This window comes from Pseudophryne corroboree, chromosome 8 (genome assembly GCF_028390025.1).
Source record: "Pseudophryne corroboree isolate aPseCor3 chromosome 8, aPseCor3.hap2, whole genome shotgun sequence".
NCBI classification, from domain to species: Eukaryota; Metazoa; Chordata; class Amphibia; order Anura; family Myobatrachidae; genus Pseudophryne; species Pseudophryne corroboree.
The window spans coordinates 417,903,981-417,930,301 of NC_086451.1; the positions used below are offsets into that span (position 1 = coordinate 417,903,981).

At 47.5% G+C, this 26,321-nt stretch overlaps 1 protein-coding gene across 2 annotated transcripts in view; it reads left to right on the forward strand.

Annotated features, from left to right (window-relative positions):
• LOC134949401 (leucine-rich repeat and fibronectin type III domain-containing protein 1-like protein) overlaps window positions 1-26,321 on the forward strand; it is a 166,221-nt gene that overhangs the window by 34,764 nt on the left and 105,136 nt on the right. For both annotated transcript variants that reach the window (XM_063937952.1, XM_063937951.1), the window contains exon 2: window positions 20,074-21,465. In XM_063937952.1, coding sequence (XP_063794022.1) covers window positions 20,084-21,465 — 1,382 coding nt within the window. In that variant the 5' untranslated portion in view covers window positions 20,074-20,083. The remainder of the gene's footprint in view (window positions 1-20,073; window positions 21,466-26,321) is intronic.

Sequence of the window (26,321 nt, forward strand, 5' to 3'; positions counted from 1 at the left end):
TGCAGATCGGCTAGGCCGTGACTGCTGCAATAGCGAGATCTAAAAGTTTTTTCTTTTTGGCAGATCCTTCAGGTGAAAGCAATTAATGAAGCTTTAGTAATCAATTTTACCCCTCTTTTTCCCCTTCAGGTTGGGTTGAAGACAATTTGGCTATTTGGGTGGTCGGCCACTCCTATGTGTACTGGGCGGCCAAGTTTGTGGCATCGGAGGGGGCTCAGGCGTTGCCTGGAGCACAGGGTGTTAGATGGCTTGGCTGGTGGGGGATGATGTGGAGCGAGCTGAAGAGTAGGCTAGTTAGCCAGGCCAGCAAGCATGGAGTCCCGAGGGTCTTGGTTGTCCATCTAGGTGGCAACGACCTGGGGAAGAGGACATCCCTGGATCTGCGGTGGGCCATGATACAAGATCTGGCAAGTGTGGCCGCGGCGTGGACCAATTGTGTGTTGGTTTTTTCATTGATGGTGCCGAGGTTGAGTTGGAGGGGTGTGGCGGATGGGCGCCAGATTGATGAGGCACGGAAAAAGGTGAACGGGGCAGTGGCGAAGTGGGTGCTGTCCCACGGAGGGAGGGTGGTTCGCCACCCTAGGATTCGGTTCAGAGACAGCCACCTTTTCCGGCCTGATGGAGTACATCTATCCAATGAGGGGATGATGTTTTTTCTGGAGGATCTGGGTTTCGTTTTGCAGGAGTTAGGGTAGGTTTATGGTGGCGGTGCGAAGACTTTGGGGATGAGTCTTTCGCTTTTGGCGTAAAAGAACGGCAGTTTTCTATTTGTATGGTAAACTGTAGTGTTTTACAGTTTAGTATTGGTTTAGGTGCACTCACCTCCATCGACTTATTGGCCGCTTGACCACCCGTCCGGGAAGGCAGCGGCAGGGCACCCAGGAGCGGTGGGTAGTCACTGTGGGGGTTGAGTTGTCACCTATTACCGGTGTGTGATGGTTGTATTAAAATTAGGATCGTTGCGAAGTTTTAGTAATTTAAGGTTAATTTAGGTTAATAGAGCCGTTCTTTTTGCTGCCACCATATGCCGGCTGGATCGGCATCTTAATAAAAATTTCTATTTACAGGTTTGCTATTGGTTAGGGACAAATAAATAGCTAGCAATTTTTCTGCCAAAATTCAAGTCTCCGTGTCTTTATTTCTGGTTGTGAAGGTAATGAAGGTTTACTTTAAAGAAGGGGGTCCACCAAATATCACTAGGATGTTTAGGAGAGAGAATTGACTGCATAGGAAAGGAAAGAGTTAAACATCTGGTGAGGGGTGGACCTAGCTGTGAAGAAAGTACAGCCCTTTGTGAAGGGGAGGGTTCATGATATATAAGTAAGGGGAGGCCATTTTAAATCTCTCTCTTGTGAGGATTTTGCCTTCCCACCCTCCCGCCCTTGTGGTCAGAGATTTGGGCACGTGGTGCATTGGCGTTAAGTTGTTGGCTGGTTTTATCGTTGGCTATTTATTGGCGGAAAAGAACAGCAGTTTTCTATTTGTATGGTAAACTGTAGTGTTTTACAGTTTAGTATTGATTTAGGTGCACTCACCTCCATCGACTTATTGGCCGCTTGACCACCCGTCCGGGAAGGCAGCGGCAGGGCACCCAGGAGCGGTGGGTAGTCACTGTGGGGGTTGAGTTGTCATCTATTACCGGTGTGTGATGGTTGTATTAAAATTAGGATCGTTGCGAAGTTTTAGTAATTTAAGGTTAATTTAGGTTAATAGAGCCGTTCTTTTTGCTGCCACCATATGCCGGCTGGATCGGCATCTTAATAAAAATTTCTATTTACAGGTTTGCTATTGGTTAGGGACAAATAAATAGCTAGCAATTTTTCTGCTAAAATTCAAGTCTCCGTGTCTTTATTTCTGGTTGTGAAGGTAATGAAGGTTTACTTTAAATAAGGGGGTCCACCAAATATCACTAGGATGTTTATCCATTTTCTTTCTTTCTCTTTCTTTCTCTGACCACTTACTCTCTTTCTCTCTCTTTTATAACAGGCAGCTATCTCTTTCCTACACCTCCACACCCCCCTCTCCGATAGACGTCTTAGGCTTCCCCTCTTCCTCTCTCATCAGGATTCTGTCTATCACTTTCTCCCTCCGCCCTCGTTCTTGTCTTCCCTCTATCACAGCTCATCTCTCCCTCCCTCATCCAGCTATTAGCTGGCTGCGGGCGGAGGAAATTGAGCCATTACTATAAACTCTTCATTTTGAATCATGTATTTTGCCCACAGATAATTTGCTCGTTAGCCTCTCATTAAAGGCTTGTTCTAACTGGCAGAATTAGGGTATGGCACATTGGGTTTAGAAGGTTAGCCAAATCAAAAAAGAGGCTTTGTGACAATTGGTGTTGATGTTTCACATTGTGCATTTAATTAATGGTCGCAGTGTCATTGCAGACTGCGTAGAGATAGGTAAAAAATAAATGTAAAAAATAATATTGTTTTTTTCACGAGCTGCTAATTGTATGGCGAGATGTCAGGATTACGGCCGTTACAGTATAGCTCAGTCACATGTTGCATGAGAGACACTGACAGTTTTAGTCTCAATCTGTTTCTTTCATTAAAGCATTGGTGACTAGAAGGGGAAGAAGCAGCTGTTACCCCAGGGGTGTAACAAAACACTTGGTACTCTAGGAGGCTGATGTGTGGCACCACATCATATGGGGATCCGGAGGAGAACGCTCAGCATGCATTCCCATTACAGTCCCTAGCTGCTGAGTCCAGTGGCTGCCTGAGCTGTAGGCTGAGAGGGTGTTTATAGTTCAGCACCTGTGTCAAGTGGAAAAATATATAATTATTGTATTGCACTGAGGGAAAACAACAAAAATGTACTGGAAGGTTAATATTAGTGTGCGTTGTAGAGCATTTAGGATGTAAGCTCCACTAGGGTAGAGATGTGAATGATTGTAAATATTCTATGTAATGTATTGGCACTATATAAAGAGGAGAAAAAGAAGATGAAGAAGAAGAAGAAGAAGAAGAAGAAGAAGAAGAACAACAACAACAACACTAGTAATGGGGCCCATACATAAGGCAGGTATAGGGGCAATTTCTATTCTGCTAATGCCTGGGTTTGGGAATCAGGGTAATTCATGTTGGAAATCCTTGAGTTTTCTGCCCATTCCCCAACGATCTGATTGATGGATCTGATTGGGGTCATCAGAATGGGGAATTAGCCCATAGATAGGGTTGTGATTGATATGCCGGCATTCAGGATGCCAGCAATCAGAATACCGACTGCCGCATCCTGATGTTGAGAATCCCGACAGGGGGAAGGTAAATATACTTACCTTCCCCCAATGGCACCCTAACCCTCCCTTACAGCAGCCTAAATCTAACCCGCTCCCCTCCCCGCAGCCTAACCTAACCCTCCCCTGTGGTTCCCAAATCTAACCCCCTTCCCTGCAGCCTAAACCTAACCCCCTCTCCCCGCAGCCTAAACCTAACACACATAATCACACACACGCCCCGCGGCTTATCCCTAAGACGGGCTGGCACATGCTCGTTCGGGATCCCACCATTTGGGATTCCAGTGCCGAACTTGTGACTCTAGTTGTGACTTGTGACTCTAGTTGGGATGCTAGTGTCGTCATTCCGAGAGGTGTCGGGATTCCAGCCTCAGTATTTGACTTCCGGAATCCTGACCGCTGGGATCCTGACCAGATCCTTAGAGATGTACAGTATGGGCTCAATAAATCAAGTGGCCACTTTCAGAATTTCAAACTTCCCTGTTATGTTCCTGATAGAGGTAAGTAAACTTTTTTGAAAAAATAATAATAATAATAATAATAATAATAATTGTGGAATATTCACCTCATGATGTGGAACTTTGGGGGTCATCCAGATCTGATCTCTGCTGTGTTTTTGCACAGTGGGGCGATCAGATCCTAACTGCGCATGCGTATGCACCGCAATGCGCAGGCATGTCGGACAACAGCAACGGCCATTGCCGGGCAGCGACCGGATGGTGCGAAAAAGCCGATTGGACAGGCATTCGCAAGGTGATTGACAGGAGGAAGCCGTTTGTGGATGGCAACTGACCGGTTACAGGGAGTGTCCAGAAAAACGCAGGCGGCCTCAAGCGTTTTCAGCGAGGGTGTGTGACGTCCGCTTTGGCCCCGATCAGCAGGAATCAATCGCACTGGTAGAGTAAGTCCTGGGCTGCGCAGAGACTGCACAAACTGATTTTTAGCACCTCTGCTACACATGCACACTCGCATGGCAAAAACAAACTCCCCCTGGAGGCGGCGACTATCTGAACGCAAGACAGCAAAAAACGCAGCCCAGCGATCAGATCTGAATGAATCCCTTTGTGCGATCTTAAGCTCCCTGAGAACAGAATATACTGTATACCCAATCCCACATGAATGCTTAAAGCATGACAATATGCTATTATGCTATGAAGACAGTATTGATGAGGGGATGTAGTTACTATGCCGGCGGTCGGCATCCTGACAGTCAAAATACCGACGCCGGGATCCTGACCGCTGAGAATGTCGACAACTGCGCCAAGGCTATTAAAGTGGGAATAGAACTTGTAGCGAGCACAGCGAGCCGCCAAGCCCGCAAGGGGCTTTTCTAGCGCGCGCACCGCGGTATTTTTGCAGATGCACTGCTGGTTACATAGGAAAATGTGTACGCTCCTATAGGCAAATGTGGGCTACAGTACAAGTCATAGATGCCCAGTGATCTTAGTTGGACCTGGAAAAGTTACCAGTTAACCAGAATAATCCACCAAGTACAATCCAGCAGTATTTATCAAAAGCAAATGACATTTCTGTGAAAGTAATCACTCCCAACCAAATGTAAGATCTGTGGGTCTGTATGACATGAGCTGAGAATGTTTGAGCCTGGAGATCCCTGCTCATTTTGTCATGCTCATGCCTGCTCATTCTCCATGCACTGCACACTTCAGTCCCCTAGGATTTGACTTTTCCCAGGATGTCAGTAGGCTCCATCTAGCCGCCTAGAGGCTTCATGACCATGACATAGCTGTTAATGGATTTTTTTTTTGCTCTTGAAGCTGATCATGCATAACGAACATGCTGTGCCACCTGCTGCGGGCTTCCATTTTCAGCTTCAGCGGTGGCAGTGTTCCCTAGACTGGTTTATAGAAGTAACTTTCTCAGGACTACAAAATGGACACCCATGAGAATGTGACACATAAAGAAAAAAAAAATAGCATTAATAGTTCAGTCAGTTAGAAAGACGGAAAGTAAACCGGAATAACCAAATTCAGGATACACAGGGGCAGATTTATTAAGCCTGGTGAAGTGATAAAGTGCAAGGTGATAACGCACCGGCCAATCAGCTCCTAACTGTCAATTTTCAAACCCAGCCTGTAACATGGAAGTTAGGAGCCGATTGGCTGGTACTTTATCACCTTCCACTTTATTATTTCACCAGGCTTAATAAATCTGCCCCACAGTCTTTAGTATATTTGCAAAAGCATTACAGGTTTCTGGGCCGGCCACAGCCTTGTTGACAATTCTGGAGCTAGTGGCTCCCTGCTTAATGGTCATGGAATAACCACAAAGACTTTAGTCGCAGACAAAACATGGATCCGTATCTCCTCGTAAGCAGCCAACGTAAATCCTCCAATGATTTGCTATTGGCTGTGAGAAGGCACCATCCAGCAGCCTGGATTGCTCCATAACATCTCCGTTAATGGCTTTGTGGTGCTTATGATGCCACAAAAGCACAACCAAACCTATTGAAAGCTCTGTTCATCGTGGGGGGAGGGGCGGACTGGACATACACCTCCATTTTCATCATCTGTAAAGGCGATTCCCAATCTAACTCCTGGGCTGTAACAAATCCAATAAAGTGAGAGCAGATTTTGTATCCACACCAACAAATTGCTCTGTGCAAGAAACACTGTGTACAGGTGGAATGGTGGAAAGGGTGTATGCAGCTTGAGGAATAATGACCAGGGACAAAATGGCAAACTCACCTAAGCCATTTTTATTGTCACCTCTCCCAATTTACAATTAATTAAGAACAACCTCTACAGCAGTGGTTCCCAAACTATTTTGAATCACGACGCCCTAGAGTATTAAAAAAATTTCACGGCACCCCAAAAATGTCTTATTGAGAAATACAGAATTTCAAAATTCAAAATATTAAATTAAGTAAATTGTGTTTATATGTGATCCTTAGGTTCAATGGTGTGGTGAGGGACAGGATTCACTATTTGTCCACATGTTTTATTACTGGCAGCCACCAGCACTGGTTTTGTCTATTACATTTCCTGTAAATAATTTGAATTGGTTCTGGACCACCAACCCGAGGCACCCCTGCAAGTGTCCCGAGGCACCCCAGGGTGCCACGGCACACAGTTTGAGAACCACTGCTCTACAGTTTCATGAATTGACATCACAGAGTGTTCTGTCTTGTTAAACCACCCTTATCCCAGCTCTATATAGACTATAAAGTGCATTTACTATTTATATAACATTTCCATATTGCTCAAATCAATAATCCTTCATTCAGTATTTGAATATGCATCGTAAAGAACATGGGCTATAGTATACACCCTATTGTACAGTAGATTTAATTGTTATTCAAAACAAACTCAGTAATGTCACCAGTAGACAAGCACAGAACCTGTGGTCTCCTGACCCTACTTCTTAGTAGAGTATGGGCAATCAGTGGCTTTGCGGCTGTTGAGCGTCGGCTGGCAGGTTATGCTGGGACTAGAAGCTCAATAAAAGCTGTAGAGCCACATGTTGAGAAAGGTTAATACAGTTCTTATGCATATGATATATCACACTAATAACTGCTTTTATAAGGAAGCGAAAGGGACAAATGCCTGAGTCCATTATTTCACTTCGATCTCAGCCACCTGGAGATTTGGGAAGACTAAAGATCCCTTGTCCTAAAGAGTTTCCTCTTTGAAGTGTAATGAACAGATAAAAAGTTCAAGATGAAAAATGAAATACTAGCTTCAAGTTTATAATCTAAACATGGACACAAACATCAGGCCAAATCCCTAAATCTAAACTTACATCAAGTTTTGATCTTAGACCTAGCCCAATGTCTAATCAAAGGATGACTATAAATATCCTTGAAGCTCTAAAATTGTCTGGAGTCGACTCCTAGATCTCTGGTTTATCTTCTCAAATTCCACACTGCTGACTGTAAATCTGTCTGAAGCTTTGGAAATGTCTCCAGTCCTATAAATCATTCATGTTGCTCTTCATTCCATACTACTGACTATAAATCTATCTGAAGTCCTGTCTGAATCCTAGATGTCTACACTTTCTTCTGCTGAAATTCTAAAACTGTAAAAATCCCTCGCAGATGTTTTTAAAAGCATATTAAGGGGCCGATAATGTGATATTTACTGTGGATGCAATAAAGTCTTAAAACTTACTGTCATATTTAACTTATTTATAATTTATTACCAACCTGTCTGGCCAGAGGGGTCTGCAGCCCTCTTCTCCCAGCACTCCAAGGTGATTGATGGCTGATGTCACTGGGAAGCGGAGCTTAGGTCCGGCGGCAGTGGAGCTTAGATCTGGTGGTGGAGTTTAACTCCGGTGCTGCTAAACAGGCTGGAATCTAGGGGCTGCATCAGTTGCAGCCCATAGAAGCCACATAGGGCTGACGTTATAGTAGAGGAGTGGCTTCCCATGGGAAGCACTCTCTCTGCTTCCGTAGGTGGACTGGCAATCCCAGGGGAAGAAAATACATCACCCTGGTACTGGCTGTCTGGCTTTGCTCTACAGGGAGTGCAGGAAGTCATTGCCATTTATTTATATTGGGCTAGCATATTCTGTTGCATGTTACAATTGAGAAAAAAGGTAATAAAATAAGACTGGATATTAAAATTCAGACAAAAAGGTAAGAAGGTCCTGCCTGCATGCTTACAATCTATAGAGATAGGAAATTGATACATGAGGTTAAGTGAAATATATTGCAAATTGATTAAGAAAGGAAAACATTTTAAATTGCTTGGTGGGATGTACAGTATAATCCAGTCACACAGCAGTGTCAGAAGACTGAGTATGGTCAGGGAACATATGTAATTTTTGTGTGAACTGTGTCGAGGGGATGTCATTTAGTACAACAGCATATACAGATTACATGGGAATATGATAAGATTGCTGAAAGAAATGTGTTTTAGTGTAACACTAGCAGGTTTGAAGGCACGGTGCTGAGTTTGTGCAGCTCAAAAGAAGATGTTTAACTATGAGTGGGAGCAGATCATGAGTGTGGATGAGAGATGCAGGGCTGAGGGTTGAGGTTGAGACATATTTGGAGACAAGTGCAGAGATGTATGTTGGTGCATTTTTATGTAAGGTCTTGTATGTCAGTAGAAGCATGTCATATTGGATTCAGGAAGATACAGGCAACCACTGTGATGTCTGACGGAGCGGAGAAGCAGGATAAAAACTTTTTTTTTTTAAATTGAGTATTTTTTATTGAAAGTTTTAAATGAACATCCCAAAAAGAATAATTTGAAATTAAAAAAAAAAAAAAAGTATACATATAAAACAAACAATACCGGCAGGTATAGTAAAGTGTGCAGGATGCAATCAGAAGTACGGTCAGACAGGAGACACAGAATACAATTGCAGTACACGTCTAATAGTACAGGATATACAATACGCCCCACATTATAGCAATAAGCAGTAAGAGTAAGAGCCCACAGGCGCCATGTGAGCTCACACATTGAGGATAAAATGATAAAATAAAATAAAAAAAAGACTGACCCATGAGGCGTAGAAAAATACAAAAGTACTGGCACTGCAAACTATAGATAAAACACCTGCCTGAGTATACAGAAGAAAAAAAAAAAAGATAAGAAATAATTAAAATCCTAAGACCTCTGCTGCTCATAGAGATAAAACAAAAATCCCTACAATACAGAACAAAAAACAAAACCCCCCAAAACAAACCACCTCAAAACCCCCCACCCTGTATAGCCTATCCCCAACCTAGGTATGCCTGGATCCCCAACTCCCCCCCCCCCCCACACCCCCCATTAAACTACGTGACCTAACTGTCTAACACCCCCCTCCCTCCCTTCCCTAATACCAGGATAAATGAAAAAAATAAGTGACTGGGGCAAATAAAATAAAAAAAGAAGAAATATGGCCGAACAGTAAATAGAGTAGATCTCCCTCATATGAGAATAAAAAATAAAAAACTTAATATGCAAATATGGAGATATGATAAGCGACCCGGAAATATAAGGAATAGTGCTGGTAGCACCCTACAGATACAACAGTATATAGGGATATGTAACCCTTAAATAAGCGATGGTCAAATAAAACATATCTTAGAACCATCAAATAACAAAATGATATCAATGGTAAGACATACAAAAAACAGGATAGAACATAGTATTTAAGAAAGTATCAACAATAAAATAGAACACAGCCAAGGACCCGGTAACCGGTGAGGTATCATACAGACTTGGAAAGAAAGAAAATCAGTCCGAAGGATAAGCCCACTCTGGAATCAAGTAATTTAGCGGTACACGAGCAGTAGTCGGGAAGGTAGTGGAGCCAGCAACCATCCCGCACAGCATTAGCCAGATGGATAAGAGGATAGGCCACAGTTCCACGGTAAATGTAGAATGGAGAACCGTCCCTCTCCCAAACACCACAACTAACTGCGAAGTGATACAATACCATTCTCCCCCATTATCAAGGAGGTCACACTGCGGACCCTCAAAGAAAATTGCAATGGATGTCCATACAGTCACCAACGATGAGACGGAGGCAGTCACCGACATCCCACGCGCCATCACCCACTGCAAATAACGATGAATATGCGCAGGAAGAATCCGCAACTCCCCCATTTTGCTCACAATGCGTTCGTCGGAGGTACCTCCAGCATTAAGCATCGACTGTAGCGGAGCGGCAGGCACCACAGATACAAGCTCCCCCAAAGGTTCCGAGGGTAGCAGCACCGGCGGGCAGGTGGACCCCACAGGAGAACCAGTTACTGCAACAGTCTCTACTCCAAACATATTAAGAACCCTTTGCTCGGATTCCGCGATAGCCTTCAGGATGATTGAGACCGAATGTCCAGAAGTATGAACAGGAGTAAACATGGCTGCAGGGGGTAGAGGATAAAAACATTTTTAAAAAGAGAAATCAGTCTAACCGCAAAATCGTTTGTAGAGGTGAAAGTCTGGTAAGGAGACCAATGCAATAATCAATGCTGGAGAAAATGGCCCTCATTCCGAGTTGTTTGCACACGCTAAGCCGCCGCCTACTGGGAGTGAATCTTAGCTTATCAAAATTGCGAACGAAAGATTCGCAATATTGCGAAAAGACTTCTCTGTGCAGTTTCTGAGTAGCTCGAGACTTACTCTTCCAGTGCGATCAGTTCAGTGCTCGTCGTTCCTGGTTTGACGTCACAAACACACCCAGCGTTCGCCCAGACACTCCTCCGTTTCTCCAGCCACTCCCGCGTTTTTCCCAGAAACGGTAGCGTTTTTTCACACACTCCCATAAAACGGCCAGTTTCCGCCCAGAAACACCCACTTCCTGTCAATCACATTACGATCACCAGAACGAAGAAAAAACCTCGCAATGCCGTGAGTAAAATTCCTAACTGCATAGCAAATTTACTTGGCGCAGTCGCACTGCGGACATTGCGCATGCGCATTAACGACTAATCGCTCCGTTGCGAGAAAAAAATTACGAGCGAACAACTTGGAATGACCCCCCACTGAGCTCATCAATTAGAGTTTTAGTGCAAGGTACTGTATGTGCGGATCCTGAAAATGTAGCTCAGATATAATAGTAATGCTTAGACAGTCCTTATTTGAACTTCTAAGATATTCATGTTAATGAAACAGTATAGAGCAGAGCTGACTATGCTGTGACTTTGGTCACCGCCGCCTAAGGCTAACACTGCCATTACGTTGCTTACTGCAGTCTAGAAACTAATGCTCTATAACAGGGTTGCCAGACTTTTGGAGTCGGCGATCTACTTTGAAAGCTGAAAAGCTTTTGTGATCTACTTAGGTGGAATAGGTGGAATAATAGGGGCATGGCATAACAAAAAAGTGGGCGTGGTATAACGAAAAAAGGGATGTAGCCTTGCTGCACAGAGTAAAATGACTGTCTCGCACGAAATAACACATTGGCCCCCACAGGTAAAAACCTCAAACACATATGCCCCCACAGTGCCAGATATGCCCCCACAGTGCCAGATACAGATATGCCCCCACAGTGCCAGATACAGATATGCCCCCACAGTGCCATGTGCCCACAGTGCCAGATATGCCCCCACAGTGCCAGATATGCCCCCACAGTGCCATGCCCCCACAGTGCCATGTGCCCACAGTGCTAGATTTGCCCCCACAGTGCCAGATATGCCCCCACAATGCCAGATACAGATATGCCCCCACAGTGCCATGTGCCCACAGTGCCATGTGCCCACAGTGCCAGATATGCCCCCACAGTGCCAGATATGCCCCCACAGTGCCAGATACAGATATGCCCCCACAGTGCCATGTGCCCACAGTGCTAGATATGCCCCCACAGTGCCAGATATGCCCCCACAGTGCCAGATACAGATATGCCCCCACAGTGCCATGTGCCCACAGTGCCAGATATGCCCCCACAGTGCCAGATATGCCCCCACAGTGCCAGATACAGATATGCCCCCACAGTGCCATGTGCCCACAGTGCTAGATATGCCCCCACAGTGCCAGATTACAGATATGGTCATTCTCTGCATCACGTGCTGAGCACAGGAACTGAGTGGGGAGCTATTAGCAAATTCATTGCAGGCAGGCTAAAAAATGATATGTCAAATTAGACAAGTCAGTAATAACACATATATAAAAATATTACAGGTTATGGTAAAATTCCAGGAGGAATAGCAATGGCTCCACTTGCCCTTCAATGCAAACTGCCATGAGTGATGCCCTGCTCAAGTAGCAACACTTAAAATAAGACCTCCTTTAATTATTCCATTAGTGCTGAGCCTTCCCCTCCAAGACAATGTACCTGAACTGCCTGGTTTGCTGGATCCCCGGTGGCTGGCTCCCCACTGGGCTGGCACTGTCAGTGTGCCTGTTCCTGCCTGAGCTGACTGGATGAAACAAGATCCAACAGGCGCAGAGGCTCCTCACTTCCCGTTCCCAATGATGCATAGCGCGGGTGCGCGGCTGGCGTCATGACGTCACCCGCACAATGCATCATTGGGAACGGGACTCACAGAGGTGACAAGTTACACTGGAATGCAGAAGTTGGTCGCGATCCACCGGCGGGAGCTCCGCGAGCTACCGGTAGATCGCGATCGACCTTTTGGCCACCTCTGCTCTATAATATAGGTTGATAGGCATGTCAGTGTTACAGTGTAATTGTCTATAATAGAGGTTCCAGAACGTGATCCTCAATGCACCCCAATAGTCCAGGGTGTCAGTATAGCCATGGCTTAGCACAGATGGTTAAATCAAATTGACTGAGGTACTAATTAAATCACCTGTGGCCAAACATGAATATACTTAAAACCTGGACTGTTGGGGTGCCTTGAGGACCATGTTTTGAGCACCCATCATGGATTTGCTTGGCTTTCATACAGATCTAGACAATGTACATGTGTCTGGGTTAAAGGTGCATGCAGTGCCAATGGTTGCGCAGATGAGCGATTTTTTTTTTGCAGTTCGTATGCCCAAAAAGGTATCCTTACTGCGCACATGCGCACCATGGGTGCAAATGCTCATCCAACAAAATTGCTATCACTTGAGCTGGGAGTTTTAGAGTGGAGACTGAGAAGTAGCCTAAAATCATCATAAAAAGAGGAGGCGTCATGAGTGTCCTATGATGGTGTTATGGACGTGTCTCGGCATACGGATGTGTTCTCTTTCTCAGTACCGCTGCCACACTAGCCATTGTTAGATAAAGTTACACGGGAGAATCTGCACCAGCCAAGGGCTGCATGAGGAGTTGAAGCTTGTCCAGTGGTGGAGAGATTGGATCCACCATCATACTTGAGCGATGTGTAGACAAGAAAATTTGCTCAGTCCGTCACACAGAAGAACACAAGGGGAACGCTTACACTGGCATTTACATATTTCACACTGTAATTGTAGCCGCACATGAGTTGCGTGGACATCAGGTAAATCTGTAATGGAGGAGGATTTGGGGGTGCTCATTGACAGTAGACTTAGCAGCAGTGCCCAATGTCAGGGTGCAGCAGCAAAGGCCAATAAGGTATTAGCATGCATAAAACGGGTAATAGAGAAAAGGGAAGCCAGTGTAATCCTGCCTCTGTATAAATCATTGGTACGGCCGCATCTGGAATACAGCATACGGTTCTGGGCACCACACTATAAAAAAGATATCATGGAACTTGAAAAGGTTCAGAGAAGAGCTTCAAAATTGATTAAGGGCTTAGAGTCATTGGATTATGAGGAAAGGATAACTAGGTTAGATATGTTTACATTAGAAAAGAGGCGTCTAAGAGGAGACATGATTAACACTTACAAACACATTAAGGGTCAATATAATGAACTATAAGGCGATTTGCTCATTGAGAGATCTGTACACAGGACACACGGTCACCCCCTAAGGTTAGAGGAGAGGAGGTTTCATACACAGCAAAGAAAAGGTTTTTTCACAGCACGGGCAGTAAAGATATGGAATTCTCTGCCAGAGCAGGTTGTAATGGCTGACTTAATAGGTTTAAGAAAGGGCTAGACACATTCTTAACTGAAAAAGGCATCCAAGGATATAACCTTTCATAATAATGTATGGTAGTACTGTATCTGGGTCAGTAAAAATAAATCCAGAGCATACAGTAGATCAAATATAGGTTAAACTCGATGGACAATTGTCTTTTATCAACCTCAACAACTATGTTACTATGTTACCTCTCAATCAGCCTAATATCACATACTAGGTGATTTATCGCGCCCTACCGGCGCTCTTCACACCATCGTAAGGGGCTACGCCCCTTTAACCCTTGCACACCCTTTTGGTGTGCAATATTTTTATTATATTGAGTATTACCTCCAATCATAATTGTGTGAGTGGTTAAATATTGCACGGACAAAGGGCGTGCAATGGTTAAGGGGTCAAAGCCCCTTGCAATGGCGAGAACAGCGCACGCAGGGCCTGATGAATCACCTAGTAGGTGCTTGAGTTGGGGGAGTTGTGGGTGCGGGAAGACGCGGATGGGATCCGGGGGTGCCGCGGGAGGCGGAGGGGCAATTGCGGTGGTGCCACAGGTGGGGCAGGGGCTGGTACGGTGGTGCCATGGGTGGGGGAGGGTGCGTGGGTGCTGCGGATGAGGGTCCGGAGCCACCACGGGTGGGGGTGCCCCAGATGGGGGAGGGGCGGGTGCGGGGGTGGTGCGGATGTGGGAGGGGGTCCAGAGCTACCGTAGGTGCTGGATGGGGTGTGTGGGGGTGCCGCGGATGGGGCCCGGAGGTACTGTGAGTGGGGGACGGGTGGGTAATGCTTCTGCTTCTCCTCCTGGAAGCAGCTAAGCTCTCCCAGAGACTCGCACAGCAGCCAGTCACTATTGTTAGCGCCGGTGTCCCAACGCGCCGCATTACAGGGAAGATGCACTCAATAAACTACAGCTCCCAGCAGCCCTAAAGGCCGGAATGCTTCGGCACTAAGCGTTGCTGGGAGCTGTAGTTTATTTAGTGCGTCTACTTCCCCGTAATGCGTCGCGTTGGGACACTGGTGCTAACAATAGTGACTGGCTGGCAAAACTGACTGGCTGGCTGAATCAATGTAAAAGTTGAGAGTGCTGTGCAGTATCAGTGTCAGTGACACTGCACACAGGGCCGGCGCTAGCCGCTCAGCAATGGGATGCAGTGCAGGGCGGCGCCAGGAAGGAGAGGCGTTCTCCCTGCTCTACAACCCTGTGCTGAGCTTCTGCTGCTATCCCTGCTACTGCTGCTGGCTGCTGTCACACATGCAGCAGTGCTGGCAGCACAAAACCTCTCCCCCTCTGCACCGGCAGCACAAAGCCTCCTCTCCCCCTCCCCTTCCCTGTGTGCAGGGCCGGCGCCACCACTAGGCAGCTTTAGGCAGCTGCCTATGAGCGCTGGCCACTGGAGGGCGGCGCTGCACGCTGCCTATGAAAGAGTGCTTAGTTTATTCCCCAAGCTCAGCTGAGCTTCACAGCTGAGCAGAGATGCTGCACCGCCCAACTGTAATCAGCTCCTCTTTCACAATGCTCCCCCCCTCCGCGATGATACCTTGTTTTCCCGGACAACACCATGACAGCACCCGGCGCATGTTACCCCCCTCTCAGGCGATTGCATCCCACCCGCTCCCTTCTCGGGATTACATGCCGCCTGCCCCGCCTGCGATTACCCGCCCGCGATTACATGCCGCCCGCCACCCCTCCCGCGATTACATCCCGCCCCCCTCTCCCACATGTTACCCACCTACCTCCCCATGCTGGTAGCGGCGGGAGTGAGCAGGCAGCGGAGGGCGGAAAATGTTCACAGTGGAGCACATCGAGCCGGAGGTGTTGCAGAGCCGACGGTGTGTGAGGCCACGATCCGCACATGTCTGCCTCCACTGCTGCTGCCTCCCCGGCGCTCCCAGGTCCCACACTGCTTCTCAGCCTACATGGGCCGTGACCGTTGAATACCCTCAGCCGAGTGAGTGGTGTGGAGGGGATGGGGGTTGTAATTGTTAGTGTTACAGAGACTGGCTGTGTAACAGGGCCATTATGTCTGTCACATGTATAAGGGCATTATATTAATGTGGAGCATATGTCTAGTAGTGGATGGCTCAAACAACCACTGAGGTCGGGCCACAAGCAGAAGTAGCGGGTACACCACAGGTAGCAGCAGTGCTTGCACAATAGCTTCATGTTGTATTCTCATAGATCCTTAGCTTGGTCTAGTTGTGAGTGGCATTGGGAATATCAGGGCAGCGCCACACTCACAACTAGACCAAGCTAAGGATCTATGAGAATACAACAATATGAAGCTATTGTGCAGGCACTGCTGCTACCTGTGGTGCACCCGCTACTTCTGAGATCATCATGTCAAGCTGCCTAAAACATCTACTTCAGTCAAAAGCACTTATACAAGTGCTCTACCTGGTGCAATGTGTATAACGGCGTGCTCTACCTGGTGCAATGTGTATAATGGCGTGCTCCACCTGGTGCAATGTGTATAATGTCGTGCTCCACCTGGTGCAATGTGTATAACGGCGTGCTCCTCCTGGTGCAATGTGTATAACGGTGTGCTCTACCTGGTGCAATGTGTATAACGGTGTGCTCTACCTGGTGCAATGTGTATAACGGTGTGCTCTACCTAGTGCAATGTGTATAACGGCGTGCTCCTCCTGGTGCAATGTGTATAACGGCGTGCTCTTCCTGGTGCAATGTGTATAACGGCGTGCTCCACCTGGTGCAATGTGTATAACGGCGTGCTCTACCTGGTGCAATGTGTATAACGATGTGCTCTACCTGGTGCAATGTGTATAACGGTGTGCTCTACCTGGTGCAATGTGTATAACGGCATGCTCTACCTGGTGCAATGTGTATAACGGCGTGCTCCTCCTGGTGCAATGTGTATAACGGTGTGCTCTACCTGGTGCAATGTGTATAACGGTGTGCTCTACCTGGTGCAATGTGTATAACGGTGTGCTCTACCTAGTGCAATGTGTATAACGGCGTGCTCCTCCTGGTGCAATGTGTATAACGGCGTGCTCTACCTGGTGCAATGTGTATAACGGCGTGCTCCACCTGGTGCAATGTGTATAACGTCGTGCTCCACCTGGTGCAATGTGTATAACGGTGTGCTCTACCTGGTGCAATGTGTATAACGATGTGCTCTACCTGGTGCAATGTGTATAACGGTGTGCTCTACCTGGTGCAATGTGTATAACGGCATGCTCTACCTGGTGCAATGTGTATAACGGCGTGCTCCTCCTGGTGCAATGTGTATAACGGTGTGCTCTACCTGGTGCAATGTGTATAACGGTGTGCTCTACCTGGTGCAATGTGTATAACGGTGTGCTCTACCTGGTGCAATGTGTATAACGGTGTGCTCTACCTGGTGCAATGTGTATAACGGTGTGCTCTACCTGGTGCAATGTGTATAACGGTGTGCTCTACCTGGTGCAATGTGTATAACGGTGTGCTCTACCTGGTGCAATGTGTATAACGGTGTGCTCTACCTGGTGCAATGTGTATAACGGTGTGCTCTACCTGGTGCAATGTGTATAACGGCGTGCTCCTCCTGGTGCAATGTGTATAACGGCGTGCTCCACCTGGTGCAATGTGTATAACGGCGTGCTCCAACTGGTGCAATGTGTATAACGGCGTGCTCTACCTGGTGCAATGTGTATACCGGTGTGCTCTACCTGGTGCAATGTGTATAACGGCATGCTCTACCTGGTGCAATGTGTATAACGGCGTGCTCTACCTGGTGCAATGTGTATAACGGCGTGCTCCACCTGGTGCAATGTGTATAACGGCGTGCTCCACCTGGTTCAATGTGTATAACGGCGTGCTCCTCCTGGTGCAATGTGTATAACGGTGTGCTCTACCTGGTGCAATGTGTATAACGGCGTGCTCCACCTGGTTCAATGTGTATCTGGAGAATGGGAACTGGTGTGTGCTTTTGGTCGCCGGGGGTTACGAGCAGGCTGAAGTTTTGCCTAGGGTGACGAGAAACCTTGCACCGGCCCTGCCTGTGTGACATTCAGTGGCTGGGTGGTAGCCAAAGGGGGCAGAGCTAGATGGGAATAAGGGGCGGCACTAGATGGGACCATGCTGTAGCAGGAGGATGAGCTGCTTCAGCTTTGGCCAGCCAGACTTCATTAGGTACAGTAAGTGTCTGGAAAGAGAGTGAGTGTGTGTGTGTGTGTATATTCAGTGTCTGTGTATACTGTATATATGTGTGACTGTGTATGTGTGTAATGTATGTACATTATGTATGTGTGTGTGTTTGTTTGTATGTATATATGTGTATGTTGTGTGTGTATTTGTGTGTATGTGTGACTGCGGCATAATGTGTGTAAGCGTCACTGGTACAGCGGGCGTTACGTGTGTAAGCGTCACTGGTACAGGGGGCGTTACGTGTGTAAGCGGCACTGGTACAGGAGGCGTTACGTGTGTAAGCGGCACTGGTACAGGGGGCGTTACGTGTGTAATCGTCACTGGTACAGGGGGCGTTACGTGTGTAAGCAGCACTGGTACAGGGGACGTTACGTGTCTAAGCGGCACTGGTACAGAGGGCGTTACGTGTGTAAGCGGCAATGCTACGGGGGCATTACTTGTGTAAGCGTCACTGCTATAGGGGGCGTTACGTGTGTAAGCATCACTGCTTAAGGGGGCGTTATGTGTGTAAGCGTCAGTGGTACAGGGGGTGTTACGTGTGTAAGCGTCACTGGTATAGGGGGGTGTTACGTGTGTAAGCGTCACTGGTACAGGGGGGCGTTATGTGTGTAAGCGTCACTGCTACAGGGGGTGTTACTTGTGTCTGCCCTACAGGGAGAAGCAGCGTGGTGACTGGGGAGAAGCACTGGGTGACAGCAGCAGGGGCTGTGGATGACAGCAGCAGAGACCGTGGGTGACAGTATGGGGGCCATGGATGATGGAGAGGCAGATGGTGACTGTCGCGTTAGTGGGTGACAGGTAGAGGTGTCTAGGAGTGATAGAGGGTGACAGAGAGATGTAAATGGGTGATTGAGGAGGCAATGTGTAAGGGGGAGGCAGAGGTTGGTAGGTGGTGACTGGTGAGTCAGTGGGAGACAGAGAGATAGTGGGTGGATGGATGGATGGATACATTAATGCCCCCACAGTGCCAGAAATGCCCACCCACAGTGCCAGATAGATAAATGCCCCCCACAGTGCAAGATACATTAATGCCCCCACAGTGCCAGATACATTAATGCCCCCCACAGTGCCAGATACATTAATGCCCCCACAGTGCCAGAAATGGCCCCACAGTGCCAGATACATTAATGCTCCCCACAGTGCCAGATAGATAAATGCCCCCCACAGTGCCAGATATGCCCCCACAGTGCCAGATACATTAATGCCCCCCACAGTGCCAGAAATGCCCCCACAGTGCCAGATACATTAATGCCCCCACAGTGCCAGATACATGAATGCCCCCCACAGTGCCAGATACATGAATGCTCCCCACAGTGCCAGATAGATAAATGCCCCCCACAGTGCCAGATACATATATGCCCCCACAGTGCCAGAAATGCCCCCACAGTGCCAGATACATTAATGCCCCCACAGTGCCAGACACATTAATGCCCCGGCAGTGCAAGAAATGCCCCCACAGTGCCAGATACATTAATGCCCCCACAGTGCCAGATGCATTAATGCCCCCCACAGTGCCAGATATGCCCCCACAGTGCTAGATACATTAATGCCCCCCACAGTGCCAGAAATGCCCCCACAGTGCCAGATACATTAATGCCCCCACAGTGCCAGATACATTAATGCCCCCCACAGTGCCACATATGCCCCCAAAGTACCTGTTGCAGATCTGTGCGTGCTGTCTGTGCTGCCTGAAAGTGAACTGTGTGCGCTGTGCGGCGCCGGTGTCTTACATCAGACGCCGGCGCAGCATAGTGCGCACAGATCCCTTTACAGACAGGAGGCGGCGCAGGCTACAGGACAGGGCCGGCTCCAGGCTCCGACATGGTGGCGCAAGCGTGCAGCTCCCTGCGCGGCCGCTCGAGTCGAACATGCCTCGAGCTGGCCCTGCATGTGTGGGAGGGCGTTTCTCGCCCAATCAGCTGTGGACTGGGTGTGATAGACCTGCCACTAACTCAATGAGAACTCCTAGCCACGCCCAGTGTTAGAGACACAGGCACAGTCACAGATCTGGGCTATTATATAGGAGATAAGGTTAAAGACTTATAATGCATTGCAGATGTTTTGGGCACATGTCTATACCTGATAGCGGCATTTAAGTTAATCTAATAAAAAAAAACATTTATTATATATTAAATGTAAACTCTAACAAGCAGTGTCATTTTGTATAGACCTGAGTTTATATATGGAGGAAAGTGTATTCATCTGCAGCTCTTCTAAGTAAAAATGTAGTCAATGGATGATAAAGGTACCAATGTACTAACTCCTACTGTATGTGATTTGTTCTCCATAGCTCCTGAATCATGAAGGGGTTCATCCTCTGGATTATCACACTCATCCTGTGTGTAGCAGCTGCACAGATGTGCCCCAAAAGATGTCTGTGCCAGAACCTTGCCCCTTCCTTGGCAATCCTGTGTGCCAAAACTGGACTCCTGTTTGTCCCTTCAGTAATAGACCGGCGGACAGTGGAGCTGAGACTCACTGACAACTTCATCACAGTGATTCGCAGAAAAGACTTCACTAACATGACCCGGCTTCTTCACCTCACACTGTCTAGAAACACCATCAGCCACATCACACCTTACACCTTTGCTGACCTTCGTGGGTTACGGGCCCTACACCTGGACAACAACCGTATCCTTTCCATGGGAGATGAGCAGCTTAGAGGACTACAAAACCTGAGACATCTTATCCTCAGCAACAACCAACTCAGCAATATCACTCCAGGGTCATTCCAGGATTTTGTGAGCACCTTGGAAGATCTGGACCTCTCTTACAACAATCTGGCTCAGATTCCCTGGCAGACCATCTCGAAACTGACCAATGTAAATTCTATGAGCCTTGATCACAACTTGATTGACTTTGTTCCTGGAGGTGTCTTCACTAACCTTCACAAACTGGCTAGGCTGGACATGACATCAAACAAACTGAAGACTATCCCCCCAGATCCTTTATTCCTACGCATCCCAGTCTATGCCAAGTCCAAAGGGTCACCCCTCTCATCGCTTGTCCTGGGGTTTGGGGGAAATCCTTTGCACTGCAATTGTGAACTGCTGTGGCTCAGACGGGTGACTAGGGAGGATGACTTAGAAACCTGTGCATCGCCCCCTAATCTTTTAGGGAAATATTTCTGGAGTATAGCGGAAGAAGAATTCATGTGTGACCCTCCCGTGGTCACCCACCACTCTCCTAACAACTGGGTCATGGAGGGAGAGGCGGTTGTCCTGAAGTGCAAAGCTGTTGGTGACCCAGAGCCTTCCATTCACTGGGTGTCACCAGAGGGAAAAGTTGTTTCAAATTCCTCTCGAGCTGTCTCTTTTGAGAATGGAACACTTGAGATTGCCATCACTACCATCAGAGACAGTGGCTTGTTTACGTGCATTGCCTCAAATACTGCTGGGGATGCCACAGCAGCTGTAGGGTTGACCGTGAGCCCCTTGCCTCACCCTGCCAATGCCAGTCAACGGATGCACAGACCAGATAAGGGGCCTTCGGACATCCTCACACAAGCTAAGCCCGGAGCATCTAATAATGAATCTATCAGCCACCCAGAGCGAAGGGTGATCACGGCAGAGCTGAGTCACAAGTCAGCTCTGATACAGTGGTTTTTAGATCTGAACATACCTGGGATTAGGATGTATCAAATCCAGTACAACAGCTCCACAGATGACAGTCTAATTTACAGGTAGGTTATACAGGACCATTACATGGGAGGTGGTCGTTAGGTCGACAAGCATTAGGTCGACATACATTGGGTTGACCGCTGAAGGTCGACATGCATTAAGTCGACTTGGTCATTAGGTCAACATGTACTAGGTTGACATGCAAAAAGGTCGACATGAGTTTTTCTCAATTTTTTTCATTTTTTCACCTTTTCATACTTAACGATCCACGTGGACTACAATTGGGAAAGGTAACCTGTGCTGAGTGCAGCGGTAGTGGAGCGAGGCACCTTGCACGAACTTCGCGAGCCATGCGAGGGGACACGGTGCACTGATTGAGGTTCCCCGTCACCTTACGAAGAATACAACACCAAAAACAGTCAAAAAACTCATGTCGACCTTGTACATGTCGATCTAATGACCATGCCGACCTAATGCATGTTGACATTCAGTGGTCGACCCAATGTATGTCGACCTAATGCAATTGAACCACACCCCCATTAGATACTGTACAGAAAACATTGTATGTTGTGTTTGCACAAAACGCTATACCGTATACAGTATATACGGCAGATTTAAAGTGGTAGTCTGTCTTCCGATGTCTTTCAGGTATTAGCTTGTATGTATCCTCTTTTATTATATTTCTGCCTTCTGTCTGTGCCTTTCATCCATGTTTACATGATCACTAGTAAGTTTTGAACCTTTCGGATACCAGCTCCTGGTCTGGCCCCGACTGCTGACTGCGGTTACTTATTCTGTGTAATCCTCTATGGTCTGTCCCATCTATCAGTGGGAGTCGTTCAGGATGCCTTGTCCATGTATTAACATACATCGCCGCCCCTCACCGCCCATCGTAGCGATGTTGATCGCATATGTACTAACATATGCTATCAACATCCAATGCGGTGACGGAGGCCCCCTGTGATACCTGTAAGGTGGTCTGCGGGGGGTCTCCGTCACCTCCCTGGGCTCTCCTTCTCCTCAGCTGCCGGGAACAAGGCAGCAGGCTGTCCCCGGCGCCTCCTCTTCCCCCCTGCAGCTGGAAGGACCTCCGGCTGCGTTGCTAGGGGGAGGAGGAGTTTACCTTCTGGGTCCAGGCTGCCTGGAGGAAGGTATGCCGGGGTGGAGTGGGTCGGCATCTGCGGTGGGAAGTGGGGGATGGGGGGAGGTGGCGGGTTGCATCAGCCGGCGATAAGAAGCCCATAGGCTTCTATAGGGTATCACCATCACCCTGGGTGGCGAAAACCCGGCGGCTGGGTCTTAGTACATTTGAAAATGCGGTAAAAACCCACAAAATGGGGGTTTTACCGCATTTTTCCCTTAGTACATCCCGCCCACAGACGACCATAGCTCATTTTTATATAGATGTTGAGTTGTTTATTCTCATTGCCCTGGGATGCGACACAGCTTTGCTGTGCTCTACCCTTGTATCCAGATTTGTTTACCTCAGGGTAATAGAAATGAACAAGTCTGCTTAAAGACATAGGACCCATTTATTATTGTATTTTAGAACTGATAATTAGAATTTCTTATCGCCGCTATTTGCAGCAATAGGAAATGTATTACGGATCACATACAGGGACAGGCGGAGACCGTCTCGGTACAGTGTGAAGAAAAGTGATCACTTTACTTTATGCTGAGGGACCCTAAATGGCCTACTGCACATGTGTGATCATCAGGCCGTGCATGCAATATGAGTTACTATTACCGGATCCCTGTCCCGACTCCCGACAGAAATATAAGATATGTAGCCTATAGAATGATGTTAGCTACCAGGGCCAAGCTCCCTATTGGGGCTGCTATTGTGATCGGAAGCAGGGAAACAACAGCAAATACAGTATCTCTGATATCTGCTGCAGAATTCCTTATAATACATCCAGGGGAAGCTTAACTTTTCCAGGTATCCTTAAACGTTAGTTTTTGGGGGGTTTCCAGCAGAATTTTTTAATATATGTGCCCCATAGTCATGACTGAAAAGCATAAAGAAAAGTAAAAAACAAAAGCTACTGTGTATTTAGTAGAAGCTGCAGTAGTGACTGTATAAGCAACTAATACCCCTTTTATACTGTCGCTTTGGCCCAGGTTATGGCCAGGTCGACCCAGGTCACGACTCAGTGTAAAAGAGTCCTTAAAAAATAACCTGTGACCAGGGCCGTAACTAAGGGGGGGCTAGGGGGTCACGCGCCCCGGGCGCTGGAATGTGGGGGCGCTAGGGAGGCTGTTTCTGCAGCCAAAATCTCTGGTTGCCGCGGAGGTGAGGGAGAGAGGACGGAGACAGTAGTCTGGCCGGCGCGGTTGAGCAGAGCCGAGCCTGGGACTGATGAGAGCACACTGGCTGGCGGCTGCAGTCAGTCAGTGACAGTGAATGAGTCACTGTCACTGACGCTGCAGCATTCCGCACTGGACTCTGCAGGCTCCTCTGACAGGGGAGCTTTCACGGAGACAGCATGTCTCCAGGAGCCCTGAGCCCACAGCCCTCCCCCATGACTGGGAACAGGGGGAGGCACACAACGCAGCAGCGTGGACTGTGAACGAGGGGCAGCTGTGACAGAGAGAGATTTATTATGAGGTATGTTTCTCTACCTGGCAGACAGCTCCCCCTCTAAAATGTGTATGTGTTTGTGTGTGTGTCATTGTTCCTCTGGTCCCTATACAGTGTGTGTGTGTGTGTGTGTGTGTGTGTGTGTGTGTGTGTGTGTGTCACTGTTCCTGTGGTCCCTATACAGTGTGTGTGTGTTAGTGTGCGTCTGATCCGATTCCCTATACAGTGTGTGTGTGTCAGTGTTCCTGTGGTCCCTATACAGTGTGTGTGTGTGTGTGTGTTGTGTCAGTGTGTATCTGGTCCCTACACATTTTGTGTGTGTCAGTGTACATCTTGTCCCTATACAGTGTGTGTCAGTGTGCGTCTGGTCCCTATACAGTGTGTGTGTGTGTGTGTGTGTGTGTGTGTGTGTGTGTGTGTGTGTGTGTGTGTCAGTGTGCATCTTGTCCCTATACAGTGTGTCAGTGTGCATCTGGTCCCTATACAGTGTGTGTGTGTGTGTGTGTGTGTGTGTGTGTGTGTGTGTGTGTGTGTGTGTGTACATCTGGTCCCTATATATTCTGTGTGTGTGTCAGTGTACATCTGGTCCCTATACCGTGTGTGTGTCAATGTGGTCATATACAATCTGTTTTTGTGTCAGGGTGCCCCTGGTCTGTGTGTGGGTGTCAGAGTTCCCCTGGGACCTGCACCATATGTGTGATAGTGTGCCCCCTATATAATCTATCTAATGTGTATATGCAGCTCCTCTGTGGTGTAACGTGCATAAGCGGCTGTAGTGTGGCAGAGGCTCCTCTGTGGTGTAACGTGTGGGATTTTATATATATATATATATATATATATATATATAAAATTGTATTTTAATTATACTTTTTTTTTTTTTACTTTGCGGGGGGGGCGCAAATTTACTATCTTGCCCCGGGTGAGAGCAACCCTAGTTTCGGCCCTGCTGTGACCAATGAACCACAATCTGTCCCGGCAGGGTTGGATCAGGGTCGGGGGGGCAGTGTAAACGGGTGATGCAGGTCATTCGATCTAGGTCCCTATACAAGTCTATGGAGAGCCGGTTCACCGGCGCTTCCAGATGATCTCATCTCCAAGCACCGGCAGAGGGAAGCTCCAGTAATAACCCAGGTCAAGCCTGTGCTGTAAACAGGGTTTCAAGCCGCTGTGACACATCTTGAAACCCGTGTTCAGTGACCCAGGCTGGACCCAGGTTGGCAGTGCACAGCCATCTGGAGGTGAAAAAAGCTTTAACGCTCCAAAGACTGTACTTACCGCAGACAAAGCACATCTATTCTCTAATGGCTGAACTAGCAGCTACACATCAACCAAACATAGAACCTGATTTAAATTAGTCCCAATGCTGATGTGTATGCAAATGGCCAATGTTTTAATGCACTTGGGTATGAGTCGCACTGCGTGTGTCACGGGATGGATTACAGACATCGCCTGCACGGAGTATTTGGATACAGTGATTGACAGTTTGTGGGAGGTTACGAAGGGCGGGTGATCATAGAGTTGCAGTTGTGTTACGTTTTTGGGGCATGTCACAGGCAGCGACTGCGTCCTTCTACATAGTTCAACTGGCCAGACCGATGGTGCGAGCGATGTTTGCGTCTTTGAACACAAATGGTGGATCTGTTATGCTGTCAGTGGGCCTCTCAGCTCTAATCCTGGTAGATGCCACAATAATATATTTTCAAACAGTATATGTGTAGTAACACAACCCCTGACCGGCTCTTAGCAAAGCTTCATGCACTGGGTTGGAATCAACCTTTGTTTAATATCTCACACACTTACGGGCATATTTATAAAAATAATTTTTACTAAAATAATGTGAAGAAGCGAATATACTAAAGGAAATTGTGTAAAAATACTTGGGGGGGAGCCTTGTGATAACAACACTATCTGGAGACAGGCAGAGCCAGGAGCCAGATCCTGTGATCAGCTTTGTGGTCTAAATAGACCATCAGCTGATCACTGTAAAAATAAATAAATAAATATATATATATATAAATAAATACAATTAAGAGATATCTGCACCCAGGGATCCGGTAATCAGTGAGCTCTACCCTCCGGTCTGCTGGTGGCCAGGCTCCTGCTCTGTGACCCAGTCAGCTGCGCAGTAAACAGGCATCTCATTTTACAGCATATGAGATTTAGATACCGGTTTACTGTAAAACTGATCGGAGTCACAGAGCAGGAGCCCGGCGACCAACTAACCAGAGGAGAGACTAACCGATCACGATCATCGGGCTGGTAAGTATAAACAGGGCCATCTTAACAAATTGGCACACTGGGCAAATGCCCAGGATCCCACAATTTTAGGGGCCATTG